At 46.9% G+C, this 15,054-nt stretch overlaps 1 protein-coding gene across 4 annotated transcripts; it reads right to left on the bottom strand.

Moving 5' to 3' along the window:
• Positions 1-761: 761 nt before the first annotated feature.
• LOC310670658 (uncharacterized protein) lies at positions 762-14,040 on the bottom strand. Of its 4 annotated transcripts, none has more exons than XM_083426294.1 (6): positions 13,845-14,040; positions 11,044-11,159; positions 9,447-9,479; positions 8,153-8,827; positions 3,955-7,059; positions 762-3,109 (listed from the first exon to the last, which is right to left on the bottom strand). In XM_083426294.1, exons 2-5 carry the CDS (start codon positions 11,075-11,077, stop codon positions 6,518-6,520), a joined length of 1,284 nt encoding a protein of 427 aa, XP_083282420.1. In that variant the 5' UTR covers positions 11,078-11,159; positions 13,845-14,040; the 3' UTR covers positions 762-3,109; positions 3,955-6,517. The 4 variants fall into 4 exon arrangements, with proteins under 4 accessions (XP_083282420.1, XP_083282422.1, XP_083282421.1 ...); XM_083426296.1 differs by having other exon boundaries at positions 8,153-9,132; positions 13,845-14,019; XM_083426295.1 differs by lacking the exon at positions 13,845-14,040 and adding an exon at positions 13,545-13,700.
• Between the last annotated feature and the right edge of the window lie 1,014 nt (positions 14,041-15,054).

The following is a 15,054-nucleotide window of genomic DNA, read 5'->3' as shown; positions in this document are numbered from 1 at the left end:
TTTGACCTGGCTGCTAATTTATTAAATTTATATACTGCCCCTTCATCCGAATCTCAGCATAAAAATATAAAACAAAAACACAAAATGCATAATAGAACAACAAAGCAAAATGAGCCCATAACCCCATTCTCCCAGAAACACATTTAAAAGCTAATCTGCTACCAGTTCAAGGTGTATCAAACATATAAGGCCCTATGCAGCTCAGGACCAGATTACCTGAGAGACCACCACCTCCCTTATATACCCAGTATGTAAGCCAGAGAGCTTTTTCTGAAAGTTCAGAAGTATCAGAAACTCGCTCCACAGTAACGCAGATGAAACCCTTATGTCTGGCTGCCCCTGTCCTGTGGAACTGCATTCTTGCAAACAAGACAGGAGCTCACTCTGCACTTTCCAGAAACCATTGAAGGCATTTTACTTCTGACAAAGACTTCCTATCTAGATGAATATGTCTCTGTCATGTGTGTCTACTTTGTGCCGTTTTTAAATGTATCTGCTGTTAGTTTTTCTTAATGCACCTGTTGTTAACTGTTTCAAATGCTGTTACTGTTTTCAAATGTATCTGCTATCATTTTCTATGTTGTCTTCATCCATTTTTACTGCTTTTTGTTTGTCGCCTTCAAGACGTGTGTTGAAAGCGATTAATGCATTCTCACTGAGGGAGAAAGGTTTCCCATCCCTGCTCAATACGATCAACAACACCACGGCAATGTTGTTACTTTATGAAGGCAAATTGAAAAAACAAACTACAATGTCGAAAGTGTATTTATAACATTTTACATTTAATTATTGAAAGCTCCCATAGATTAGCCATCAAGGAGAAAATTTTAGCATCCTCGGGGATGTGCTTTAAAAAAAAAAAACTTTCGGGGAAGGTTTTTGAAAACAGGACCCAACACTGGGGGGGAGGGGGCATTGAAAAAGGCTCTCTACCCCCCACCTACAGTCATACAGGCCAGAATCACATCATCTTAAGTTTTTCACTCTGCTGTATGTGTAGTTAAAGCAGGTCAGCTGTTTCGGCAGCAAACTACAGTCCTATATATGCTTAAATTGGGAATTAAGTACCAGCTTTGTGTTGTAAGGCCTGGTCTGCCCCACACATGTGGGGCATGTGTTTTCCGAGTCTTTTCTTTGCCCTCCTATAGAAAAATTTCTGTTCACAACTGTGCATGTATATCAAATACAATTATTGGGCCAGCCTGACAGTATCAAAAGTTGGGGGTTGATGGGGATTGTGGCACAGCAACAACTCCAGGGCCAAAGATTTCCCACCCCCATGCTCTAAATGACCCTATTTTGCATACAAACATTTTCCAGTTCAAATTTTCCAGAAAACTCATAGCATTAGCTACACATGCAGAAGAGGTGGTAGAATACTGAAGCCCACCACTTCAGATTGCAGCCGGGATTATACAGGGTTAAAATAAAAATAAATGCTCCCCCCTATCGGCGTAACACACTCCCCGAAATTAAAACACATAGCACATCAGGAATGGAAGTTCTAGCCAAGCCTCTCACCTGCTTTGCTAGTTTTCTACTTGAAGGGAACTTTTTATGTAGAACATTAAAAACACCACCACCCAAACAAGCACATGGCCTCCCGATCTGCAGTCTGAAGTGGTCCAGCTCACTTGACCAATTCATCGTGCTGCAGGAAGAGGGAAGAGCACTGATGCAAATACTGGAAGACTTAACAGTACAATCCAAGGCCTGTTTACCTGCTATATTCAGCAGGGCTTAATCCCAGGTAAGTGTGCATAGGATTGCAGCGTAAGAGTGAGTGAAATAGGACACAGTATTGGGAGGCAGTAGACAAAATAGGTATTAAATAGGAAACCAAACCACAACCTGGTGGAACAATGCTCAAAATTGTAGGAGAGGAAAAATGGTACTTTTAAAAAGCAATTTAAACCAAAAATGGGTAAAAATTCTAGGGGAGAGAAACAACAGTGACCTTACTGTGGTTATCTGCTATAGACTGCCAAGCCAGACTGAAGACTCGGATGATGCCTTACTAGAGCAGATTACCAAACATTCAAAAAGGAGAGAAACAGTAATCATGGGGGACTTCAACTTCCCCGATATTTGTTGGGACTCAAACTCTGCCAAGAGTGTAAGGTCTGATCAATTCCTCCATTGCATCGCTGACAATTTCATTTCCCAGAAGGTGGAAGAACCGACAAGGGGACTTGGACTTGGTCCTCACCAATAGGGAGGAACTGGTGGATGAAGCGGAAGAGCTCGGAAACTTGGGAGGAAGTGATCACGTTCTCTTGGGTTTCTGGATACAGAGGCAAGGGAAAACTGAGTGTAGTCAGACTCGCACTCTGGACTTTAAGAAGGCCAATTTCGAAAAGCTGAAGGAGATATTGGGTGTGATCCTGTGGTCAGAAATACTCAATGAGAAGGGAGTCCAAGAAGGATGGGAGTTTCTAAAAGGAGAAATATTGAAGGTCCAAATGCAGGGTACCAACAAGAAAGAAAAGTAGGAGGCATCTAAGGAAACTGGTGTAGCTGCAAAAGGAACTTACAGATGGGCTGAAAGTTAAGAATGGCGTGTATAAAAAATGAAAGAATGGGGAAATCACACAGGAGAAGTATACATGAGTAGCCAACAGTTGCAGGGGGAAAGAGCTCAGAGTGAGCTCAGGCTTGCAAGAGAGGTTAAAAATAATAAGTTTCTTTGGCTATGTCCGAAGTAAGAGGGAAAACAAGCAAGTGGTAGGTCCTCTGTGTGGGGAACACAGAGAAATGCTATTGGGTGACAGAGAAAAGGCGGAACTACTCAACACCTACTTTGCCTCTGTCTTCACCCAAAAGGAAAGTGATGCCCAACCTGGTGATAACAGAATAAATGATGCAAGGAGGGAGATGCAGCCCAAGATAGGAACACCTATCCCCTATAGTAAGGAAACACCTAGCTACTTTAAATGAATTCAAATTTCCAGGGCCTGATGAGCTGCATCCAAGGGTACTAAAGGACTTCGTGGATGTAATTTCAGAGCCTTTGTCTATTATCTTTGAGAATTCTTGGAGAACAGGTGAGGTCCATACAGACTGGAGGTGAGCAAATGTCTCCATCTTCAAAAAGGGGGGAAAGGAAGACCTAGAATCATAGAATCATAGAGTCATAGAATCATAGAGTTGGAAGAGACCACAAGGGCCATCGAGTCCAACCCCCTGCCAAGCAGGAAACACCATCAGAGCACTCCTGACATATGGTTGTCAAGCCTCTGCTTAAAGACCTCCAAAGAAGGAGACTCCACCACACTCCTTGGCAGCAAATTCCACTGTCGAACCGCTCTTACTGTCAGGAAGTTCTTCCTAATGTTTAGGTGGAATCTTCTTTCTTGTAGTTTGGATCCATTGCTCCGTGTCCGCTTCTCTGGAGAAGCAGAAAACAACCTTTCTCCCTCCTCTATGTGACATCCTTTTATATATTTGAACATGGCTATCATATCACCCCTTAACCTCCTCTTCTCCAGGCTAAACATGCCCAGCTCCCTTAGCCGTTCCTCATAAGGCATCGTTTCCAGGCCTTTGACCATTTTGGTTGCCCTCCTCTGGACATGTTCCAGTTTGTCAGTGTCCTTCTTGAACTGTGGTGCCCAGAACTGGACACAGTACTCCAGGTGAGGTCTGACCAGAGCAGAATACAGTGGCACTATTACTTCCCTTGATCTAGATGCTATACTCCTATTGATGCAGCCCAGAATTGCATTGGCTTTTTTAGCTGCCGCGTCACACTGTTGGCTCATGTCAAGTTTGTTGTCAACCAAGACTCCTAGATCCTTTTCACATGTACTGCTCTCAAGCCAGGTGTCCCCCATCTTGTATTTGTGCCTCTCATTTTTTCTGCCCAAGTGCAATACTTTACATTTCTCCCTGTTAAAATTCATATTGTTTGTTTTGGCCCAGTTCTCTAATCTGTCAAGGTCGTTTTGAAGTTACCTAGGTAACTACCGACCAGTGAGCCTGACATCAATACCAGGGAAGGTCCTAGAACAGATAATTCAACAATCGGTCTGTGAGCGTTTAGAAAAGGATGCTGTGATTACTAAGACCCAGCATGGGTTTCTCAAAAATAAGTCACACCAGACCAAAATGATATCTTTGATGGAATTACAAACTTGGTAGATCAGGGAAATGCTGTGGACATAGTGTATCTTGATTTCAGTAAAGCTTTTGACAAAATCCCCCATGATATTCTCGCGAGGAAGCTGGTAAAATGTGGGTTGAACAAGGTAACTGTTAGGTGGATTTGTAGCTGGTTGACTGACTGAACCCAGAGTTAATGGTTCATCATCCTGGAAAATAGTGACAAGTGGGGTGCCACAGGGTTCTGCCCCGGGCCCCTTGTTGTTTAACATCTTTATAAATGACTTGGATGAAGGAATCGAGGGGATGCTCATCAAATTTGCAGATGACACCAAGCTGGGAGAGGTAGCCACTGCCGCAGAATCAGAATTCAAAATGAACTTAACAGATTGGAGAACTGGGAACTGCAAGCTAACAAAATGAATCTCAGTAGGGACAAATGTAAGGTTCTGCATTTAGGCAACAAGAACCAGATGCACAAATATAGGATGGGGGACACCTGGCTTACTAGCAGTTCATGCGAAAAGGATCTAGGGGTTTTGGTGGGCCACAAACTTAACATGAGACAACAGCGTGATGCAGCAGCAAAAAAAGCTAATGTTGTTCTAGAATGCATCAAGAGAAGTATAGTGTCCAGATCAAGGGAAGTCACAGTACTGCTCTATTCTGCCTTAAGTCAGATCACACTTGGAATACTGTGTCCAATTCTGGGCACTACAATTTAAGAAGGATGTTGAAAAGCTGGAACGTGAACAGAGGAGGGTGACCAGGATGATCATAGGTCTGGAAACTAAGAGGATCTCTTAAAGGAGCTGGGAATGTTTAGCCTGGAAAGGAGGAGACTGAGAGGAGATATGATAGCCATCTTCAACTATCTTAAGGGCTGTCACATGGAGGAGGGAGCATGCTTGTTTGCTCCCGCTCTGGAGAGTAGGACTCGAACCAATGGCTTCAAGTTGCAAGACAGGAGATTCTGACTAAACATTCGGAAAAACCTTCTGACAGTAAGCGCTGTTCAGCAGTGGAACAGACTCCCGCGAGAGGTAGTGGACTTTCCTTCCTTGGAGGTTTTTAAGCAGAGATTGGATGGCCATCTGTCATGGATGCTTTGGCTGAGTTTCCTGCATTGCAGGGGTTGGAATAGATGGCACTTGGGGTCCCTTCCAACTCTATGATTCGATGGAACATAGGCATCCTTGAGCCAAAACCCAGGAAACTTGTGAGCCTAATGTCCTTTGGATACAAAGCGGTGCGGAAAATTACCAGTGATAGAAAGATAGTGGTGTGTGGCTAAGGATTGCTAAATCCTTTCCCTGCCCAGTGGGTGTGACTGAAAGAAAAGTATTTGGAGTGGCAAATATGGGAAAGGCTCAGCTTCTTAGACCTTCAAGTCTCTTGCTTAGCAAACCACACCCTGCTCAATCCCTTGCTTTTGAACATCACCAGGCTACACCTGTTGATGTTCTGCTGCTATCTGGTTTGGTGCCTTAAACAAGTGATTTTTCTGCTTGGAAAAGGCGTTTGATGACGAACACAAAAGGTCTGGAGCCTCGAGCGCTGCGGAGAAAAATTCAGGGCTGCTCAACGTACACAAAACATAAAGAGCTACCCATGGCAATTGGGAGGTAGTGGGTTGAAGGAAAACGAGAGGTCCTTCTGAAGACAATGCATTTATATAACCTCTGAAATATATCACGAGAGGATGCACAAAAACAGTGTCTAAAAAGGGTTATGTAAATGCATGCATGCCACTTCTTTTGGTGGATATGAACTACTGGCTCCATTTTCAGAGATGGTTTAACCTTGACCAGATATGCAGGGTGGTAAGAACAGGAGAGAAAGATGCCCCCAGAACCCCACCACGGACTCTTCTTTTCTCGAAAGGCAGAATGCTGAATTTGACAGAACTCCCATCTCTGACCCAGCGTAAGAATTCTCGGGATCTTAAGATGCTACCGGAAAACACGTGTTGAACAATTTGGAACAACAGTGCATCTTTATTTCTTTTTAAAAGATTACCTTCTTACAGGTAGCCGGTAATGTGTTAAGTGTAATTATTATTATTATTATTATTATTGGTTTTGTTTAAAAAACTTGTACACATGTACATCAAACACTGCATTCCTCTGGAAACAAGATGGAAGGGAAACAAATGTAGGTACACTTTAAAAAAAAAAAAAAGGAACCCCCCCCCCTCCAATAAGAATAAATTTAAATGTACATTGCTGGCAGCTGTTTCCGCACAACCGTTAACGCTGTGGGGAGACACACGTGTAAATGTGGTGAAAACACATTCTAACTATGCAATAAGAAAAGCAATATATATGTTGTAACGAGAAGAACGAACAGCTGGAGGGATGGTTTGCCGCTCCCACAATGAGACTAAAAGGAGACGGGCTCTCGGTCGCGGCAGTTTTCATTTCATTCGCTTCCGGGGAGAGACGTCTCCGTTGCTGGTGGCTGATTGCTGGGAAGCGAATGCGAGGCTGGAAGGGGAGGGGCAGGGCATCTCTTGGCCGTTTGAGGAGGTGGCCGCCGCGTGCATCATGCTAGGGCCCGGGAAGTCGTAATACTGCGAAGGGTAGGGCGGACTGTATGACGTTCTGCCCCGTATGTCTTTCATAACTTCCAGGATGCCCTGCAACACGCTGGTCTGGCTGCTCAGCTGCTCCTTCAGCGTCTGATCGCTCGATTCCAGGGCGCTGACCAGCCTCCCAATGTCCTCCGCGCTCTGCTCCATCTCGTCTTTGCGGGCCGAGAGGTCCTCCTTGTAGGCACGCTCGAAGGAAGCCACCTCCTTGTGCGTGAGGTCAGACAGTGTCCGGACAAGTTCGCTGGTGGCCTGCGAGGTGACTTCCATGAGCTCCTTCAAGGTGTCCCCCCGCCTCTTCCTCTGCCGGCAACGGAGGTTGCGCATCCTCTCGGCGGCCGTCAGCGGTCGAGGGCGCAGGTTCGGCGCTGGAGGGGCAAACGTCAGAAAGCAGGCTTAACAAAATGATGAATAACTCGTCTTCGCAACAGCCTACCGTACGCTAATCTAAAACATTCATACGGGCACACGCCAGCTTTCAGATTCCACACAAGGCCACCCTAAAAATGTTTTTTTTAAAAAAAAGTCAGAGTCTGCAATTTGGTGGCACTGTTGGATTTCTGCAGATGTCTATATATTTGCTTACCTGTGATACAGCAAATTCTGTTAAGCAGCTCCATCCCCTGAACTTTGAAGCTCAGCCCTGTTACAACTTCAGAAATCTCACCAGGTTTTCCCCCAACCCAAATTGACTGAGGATTTGATTCCCCGGCTGCTGAAATCAAAGCTGTGTTTCTCAAGATCAGAAGTCAGCAAAACTTGTTTGCCGCGGGCCGGTCCACTGTCCCTCAGACCTTGTTGCAGGCTGAAGAAGCGGGACTGAGGGCGGGGCTAGAAGAAGAGGCATGGGGGGCAAGTAGTCCTTCTCCCCAACCCCCGTCACTGCACTTACCTTCCCAGGGGCTACCGCTGCCACCACCGCCACCACTGCTTCTCGTGGGTTGGCAGACGAAGCTCATCTGCTCCGCTCTCTGGCCCACAGGAGTACCAAAGCAGCGGCAGGGGGAAGATGAGCAGAGAGAGGGGCTCCAGAGAGGGGCTACTTAAAATGGCGCTCAGCCAGCTCCCTTTCTCCTCTAGGCAGGGCGGAGAGAAGCCAGGAGGAGGGAGGAGGCACCACTGCGGTGTGTGGGGGGGATGGAATGGCGCAGGGGGGGGGGAATGGCGCAGCCCAAACGAACAGAACCCCCACGCCGATCCACGGACAGTCCGTGGGCCGAATCCTGAATGCAATTGGGCCTGATCCAGCCCGTGGACCTTAGTTTGCCGACCCCTGCTCAAGATCCTCAGACTTCACTCTACTGCTCTGCACTCGGAAACAAGTGCGCGTGATAAAGCAACCCCTCCCTGTCTCAAAATTACCCAACCTGCCCAGAAGTCCACGGACAACTGCAACAAACCATGTGCCATACCAAAGCCCACCCCCACCGCAGGCAAGCCGCAATTCCAAACAAAACTCACCAGAAATCGAGTCATTGGATGGCAATGGATCTGTCGGGGTGCCAGGGCCGGCACTGCCGTCCATGGATATATCGGAGTTGGCTGCCGGAGACCCCACTTGGTTTTCCATGTTGGCTTCACTGTGCTGCGACCCAGCTGATTCTGGCAAGAGCAAGCAGTCCCCATCTGGCTCTTCAAAAGTCCCTTTGTCGCCTTTCCCAACCGAGGAAGGCGGTTCGTAGGCAGGGTCCTGAGTCTCCCTGTGTTCCCGGCGCCGGCGGTCTACCGGTGGCCGCGCGTTGCTCCCTGAAAGCCGCGGAACGACCAGGTTTTGCTTGATGCAGAGGAACCGGTTGAGCTCTTCGTAGTAGGGCCACACTCGCCGCCCGTGGCCGGCGTTGCTGTTGCCGTCCACTATCTCTTTGAAGCCGCGCCGCAGCACTTTGGCCCGCTCGCGACACTGCTCCCAGTCCCGGTTGTAACCCCGGGCTCGCATTTCGTCCGCGATCCACTGGAACTGCGCAACCGTGCGGTAGTTGGACGCCAGGGCGCTCTGCACAGCGTCGTCGCCCCAAACCTGGATGAAGGCCCGGGTTTCCTCGTCGGTCCAAACGGGCTGGCGCCTCGATTTCGTGGCAGACGAAGAGCCCTGCGAAGAAGCTGCCATTGTGCCGTGGTTCGGCATCGGCACCGTCTCTGGAAGGGTATCAGACAACATGGTGTGCTCCGAGGGTGACCCGGCCAATACCGGCGGCAGGAATTTGTTTTTAAAATGGCAGCAGGAAACTTTCTCAACTGGGGCGCAGTAAAAAGAGCACTAGCGGGAAGGAGGGGGAGTGTAACAAGGAAGCTCCTAACGATAGAGTGCGGATAGAGAGAGGCGGGACGCTCTGTACAATGCACTCTATGGTCACGCTGGCAACTCCCCCGCTGAGACATGTGCACCTCCCACAAACGTTACGAGAGACACGCGTCTCGCATCTTTGCTCCCGCAAGTTGGCCTGCAAAGAAAACACGTGTGACCTCGAGGAAATGGCACGGGAGTCTGCATTCCGACATGCGAAAAAAAAGATACGTGACAACGGTGCGATACACGTGTCTAGCGTAACGTGTGAAGCGATCTTAAAAGCTCCATCCCTCTTTATCCTCCACTATTCTAAGCCCCTGACCAGAAAAAAAACCAACATATATTAAAAAACAAAGTTAAGGAAAATTTTCGTAACGTATTCCAATCGCGTAACAGTTTAAGAGCAGCTTTCTAGACACACCTGCCTTTACCCTGGCCTGATCAACATGCAAAAGAACAACTACTCACCTGTGTAACTGCCATCTGTTGAAATGTAGGCCGCTCAGGGAGAAAAGAGAAACAGGCAAAATTAGAGGTGAAGACTTCTGGATCTCTTATGAGCAATACTGGTGGGAAAAGGTGACTGAAAGTCACAAGGAAAGGGCAATTAACGGAACAACTATCCCATGAGACCAAAAGCACTGGAAATGTGGTTTTTTTGAAACAAAAACGAGATGGAAACAGATTTTTAGGAATCTAAATTTTACACCTAATACCCATTAAAGCCAAAATAAATCCCAAGCTGGTGCTAGGGATTTTTCTGAATAATTGGAATTCTGATTCCACTGTTAGGAAGCAGTCACCGTATAGTTTATTTGGCTGAGCAAACACTGAAGTGTTGCTCAAACCAAAAAAGCACCATCCTTTTGATCGTGGGCAAATGCCATAAATCTCAGCTGACCGAAAACCAACTCAGACGCTACAAGGTATTAAGCTCCTGCTTCCAAGATGTTTTGTAACTCCTCCCACTATTCAGGCTGCTTTCCATAGCAGACAACAGGCAGCAGTGGCTGCTCGTCTATGAAGAGCAAGGATCTCATCCAGGTAACCAGACAGGGAAACTTGTGTACCCTTTAAGATTCTGTTGCCCTCCTAAGCCATCTATGTGCCACAGATCTCCAACACAGATATGCATGGGGCAAAAAAACCCAACAGCAACTGTTGTGGGCTTGTAACTTTTATGACCTTATTTGCAAAGCTGCCTTCAAGCATTCTCAACTCGCCTTGCTCTGTGCTCCTGGGAACAGCAGCTTCAGAGTCACTCTCTAGTACAGGCATAGGCAAACTCGGCACTCCAGATGTTTTGAGACCACAGCTCCCATCATCCCTAGCTAACAGGACCACTGGTCAGGGATGATGGGAGTTGTAGTCCCAAAACATCTGGCAGGCCGAGTTTGCCTATGCCTGCTCTAGTAGCTCTCACCCCCTTTTTGTGGGCCACTAGGGGCTGACTCTCTGCTAACAAATGGGAGAAATCTCCTCTTCCCATTGGCTTATGAAAAGCTGTCAGCAGGGGCAGGCAAGTTCACCAACAGGACAGCAGCTGCCAATGCCGGTTGACATGGGGTGTCTCCTCCTTCCAAATGCTCCATGAATTTGTGGAAGGATCAACTAATCGAAATTTAGAATTCCTAGGGTCCACTTTTCAGGTATACATCCACTATAGGAACAATGTCTAAACATATCTAAGCACTCCTGAGTCTGCACAGTGCCTGCATTCATGCTCCATGTGCAGCTCCCTGGTCTTTTTACGTCAGTGCAGCATGACAGCCAAGCCAAGGTTTGCCTTAGCATGTTGGCTCAACCAGAGATCACGGCTAAGGCCTGTCATTTAACCATGATCTGTACCAAACGGCTACATATCACGGTAAAAGAGGAGGAACCTTAACCATGATACCAGGTTCAGTAGATACACTAGGCTTAGATACCTAAAAAGCCCAGGGAGAAGGAAGGTGAGTTCAAGCTCCTTGCTGGGATCCAATGGGTTTGTGTGATCAGTTAGCCATACTGTGGCTTACCACCGGGACACGCAGAACCATTCCAATGAGACGTAAGAGATCCTTACCCAAGGAAGTCACATCCTCGCCATTCTCTTCCATGATCTCTCTAGATGCCCCTTCTCACTTTCCCTCCCCCCCACTCCTGTGCTTTGAGCAGAGTCTTCAAGAAGGCGTTCAGCCCCTGCAACAGACAACAGAAAAAGCCTATTAAACCCCACTGCACAAGCCACCAAGCAGGGATCACTGATTAGGGGCATTGATATTGCTGTAGGGCCTAGCAGAAGAACTTTTCAACTTCTGGCAGGGATAGGCAATCCACTTCCTTCTGGCATAAATGCAAAGGCAGAAGGCACGGAATTTAGGGATGAAATCCTTTACTCTCACTTGAGAGGACACTGCGCTAAACACAGTAGATTTAGCACACAGGACTGGGCTGGAACTGACTTATTGCCTTTCCTATACCAGCAGGGCGTTGCCGGTAAAGCTTTTGCTACAAACAAATTAGCCTCAGATGACTCTTAAATTGGGTTTGCCAGTTGGCACTTATCGATGTGTAGCTCTATTTACGACCAGCAGTACAATAACAGTAGTGTCAAAACTTTCTGTACTAATTTCTTACAAGCACCCAAGGCCATCTAAAGTCAAATGAACTGAAATGAACTGTAAACACGGAAAAGAGCTACAAAACAAATCACATAAACATTGTCAGTTACATTTTACTGGTTTTTAAAAAAACTTATATTGTACACTACTCTGGTCTTGTTAATGAGGAACAGCAGTATATAATTATTTTAAATGAACAATAAAAGAATAAGAATATATGTATAGTTATTTACTATTTTCTTGTTACCTAATTAGGTCCAAATGTCTTACATTCAGAAACATAAATACATTATACTATATAGAGATATCATATAATTTAAGTAATAAAAAAAGAATATGAGGATGATAACAAATGGCTGCTATTCTTTTGGCTTAGGTTGCTCTCTCCCAGCTTCCTCTTTTGCTAAGTCCAGTTTATATATTTTAACTCGATGATGCTCTAAACATTGTTTTTGCTTATTACAATAAAATCCTACTCACAAAAACGATTCTCTATTTTATTAACATTGCAGCCTCAGCACACAAATATTACTTTTTTTTTTTGCCAGCATAAACAACTCATGTTTGGGGCTGTGCAGTATCTATATGTCTGTCTTCTCCCATATAAAGTCCTACTCATTTTGTAGCTACACTCAACAGGCATCAACTTGTGACTGCCCTAATTCCTTTACTTGTATTCCATTGAATTTATATGAAAACGCAAAACAAACAGAATCTGATATTCACCGGAATTGTTTCCTTAATTCAGGGGTCAACAACCTTTCTCAGCTTAAGGACACATTTGCAAAGTGGAGAAACAGTTGTGGGCACCACAATCAAGTTCACACCACAATCTATTCCATTAGCTACAACAGAATGCTCTTTTCAAGCCTAATTTTAGCTGGCAAAGCAGACCCTAAGGGTGCCATGAAAGGTCTCTGTGGGACACATGCACCCACGTTGGAACACTTCACCTTAATTGTACCAACTGCTGGGTTCTTCCTTTCCCAGTTAATACAGTTCTGCTTTGCTTACTTATATACTGGAGTGCTTCAATTCCACCTTTCAGCAAGTTCCAATTTTAACATTAACTTCTTCTACAGAAAAAAGTTTTCAGACAATCCAAACTCAGGGACAAAGATATACTTTTGCTCCCGATTATTTAATCTCACTCATAACAAGCTGCATGGCTCATTAGAAGGCCTTTAGAATGATTGATTCTCTCCCACTCAGAACCTTTATTCTTTTTGCTGTCAACACCTACTGTCAATGACCTACTTTACAGGGTTGTTGTAAAGATTCCTAAGCAATGTATGAGTGCTGAGAAGTCTATTATTAAACTGAGAGTGGTGACACCAATCGTGTCAGTTTTGGCCTCCCCAGTTTGGCTTTCCCGGCACCTGTGCTGTGGTTCTTTACAGCAGCAGGTAAAGACCGGTTTAGAAAACATTCCGCATGTCCCTTAGATCTTTTACACTCCTGTCATCTCCCTCCGGATTTGCACTAGCCTGCTTTTCCCTTCCCTTTTATGGCTTCACAACAACCCACTGTGTGGAACTTCTGCTATTAAGGACACAGCACAGAGAAGTGTGAGGAAACTGTTAAAAAAACAAATAACCGGAGCGATCGATTCCACCCTGACCAGGGGAGGGAGAGAGAAAAACAACAAAAAACAGGCAAATAAACCTGGTGCCAGGGCATGCAATAATTGCAGCGGTTGTTATGACTCACCTCCCACTCCCACCCGCCTTCCTCAGCGCGATTGGGGGGGGGGGAGAAAAGATCTGTGCCTTCAAAAAGCCGGAAGTGGCGGCGGTGCGAAAGCCTGACACAACCCACCCCTAGACACATTCACACGTACACCCGTCCTCGCAAGGTCCGAATAATAATAATAATAATAGTGATGATAATAATAATAGTGATAATAATAATAATAATAATAGTGATGGTAGTAATAGTAATAATAATAAATAATTTCTTTTACTTGGGTCGCTCTCCTGGGCATCCCCTCTCCCTCTTTTCTCCGCGTCGGGGGCTCTTTCCAAAGAGACAAAAGGCGGGTCCCACAAGCAGGGTCTCCCTTTCCTTTTAACCCCACCCCACACTTTGTCCCCTCCCTACCCCTGACCCTCCCCCCAACATTCCTCCCCCCGCCCTCCAACCCCGCCCATTCCTGGCACTTTCCCCCAGATCTCTCCTCCCCCCCCCCCCCGCCGCCCCGCTTTTCAAAACACAACTGCAAGTATGGAAGAAAGCCCGAAACTCCGCCGGGGCCTCCACCTACACAGCCAAGGCCTCTCGGAGGACGCGAAGAGCCTGGAGCTGGGCCGCTTCCCCCCCGCCTACGCCGCCGCCGCCGCCCCCCGGAAGAGTCCCCGCTGCTCGGGCGGCCTCAGGGAGAGCTGGCGCCGAGGCCTCCTCGGGCTGCAACAAACCCCAATATGGTGGCCGCGCAGCTGCCGAGGCCGGAAGTCCGCCGCTGACCGACGCTTCGGAGCGGGGAGCGAGGAGAGCGAGAGAGCCAGGAAACGGGGGCAGGCGGAGGGTTCTCGCCTCCGCAGCTAACAGCGGCCTCTGCTGGCGGGAGGCCGGGGAAGCGCCGATCGAGGACCAGCCACTGGCTGGGCGTGAGGATGTCCCTGTTTTCATCGGAGAAATGTTGGAGCGTGTGGGACCCCGGAACCATCTGAAGGCAGCCCTGTCTAGGGAAGGGGGTTAATTATTATTATTATTTAATATTTTGTTTTATCGTGTTTTTATATATGTTGGAAGCTTCCTAGAGTGGATGGGGCAACCCAGTTGGGTGAGCAGCAGCAGCAGAAACAACAACAACAACAACAACAACAACAACAACAACAACAACAACAACATGGGATAAATTTGGGACGAGGGTGGCACTGTGGGTTAAACTGTTATGTACTGAAGTTCTCACCCTGGGCCAGCAGGGGGATACTGTAGATAGTTTTCACTCAGGTCCACATATGCAAATAAGGGCTTGAAAGTGACGTTCAGTGATTGGATAGTTACAGAAAGTGGTTACTGTTGTGTTCTAGTGGAGCTCTATATAAGCAGGCTGGCTGAACCCTTCAGTTCAGTTCTGTTCTGGCCTGTGAATAAACAAGAGCTGTTTGAAGAACCGCTGTGTCGTCTGATATGTTCACCCACAACTTAACATAAACCACAGAGCCTAGGGCTTGCCAATCAGAAGGTCGGCAGTTTGAATCCCCGCGACGGGGTGAGCTTGCTCTGTCCCTACTCCTGTCAAACTAGCAGTTCCAAAGCACATCAAAGTGCTAGTAGATAAATAGGTACTCTGCTGGTGGGAAGGTAAACAGCGTTTCCGTGTGCTGCTCTGGTTCGCCAGAAGCGGCTTAGTCATTCTGGCCACATGACCCGGAAGCTGTACGCTGGCCCCCTCAGCCAATAAAACGAGATGAGTGCCGCAACCCCAGAGTCGGCCACGACTGGACCTAATGGTCAGGGGTCCCTTTACC

Source organism: Podarcis tiliguerta, assembly GCF_965153285.1.
Source record: "Podarcis tiliguerta genome assembly, chromosome: 2".
Taxonomy (NCBI): domain Eukaryota; kingdom Metazoa; phylum Chordata; class Lepidosauria; order Squamata; family Lacertidae; genus Podarcis; species Podarcis tiliguerta.
Note: the sequence above shows the minus strand (reverse complement) of the source record. Positions and strands in the feature narration are given on the sequence as shown.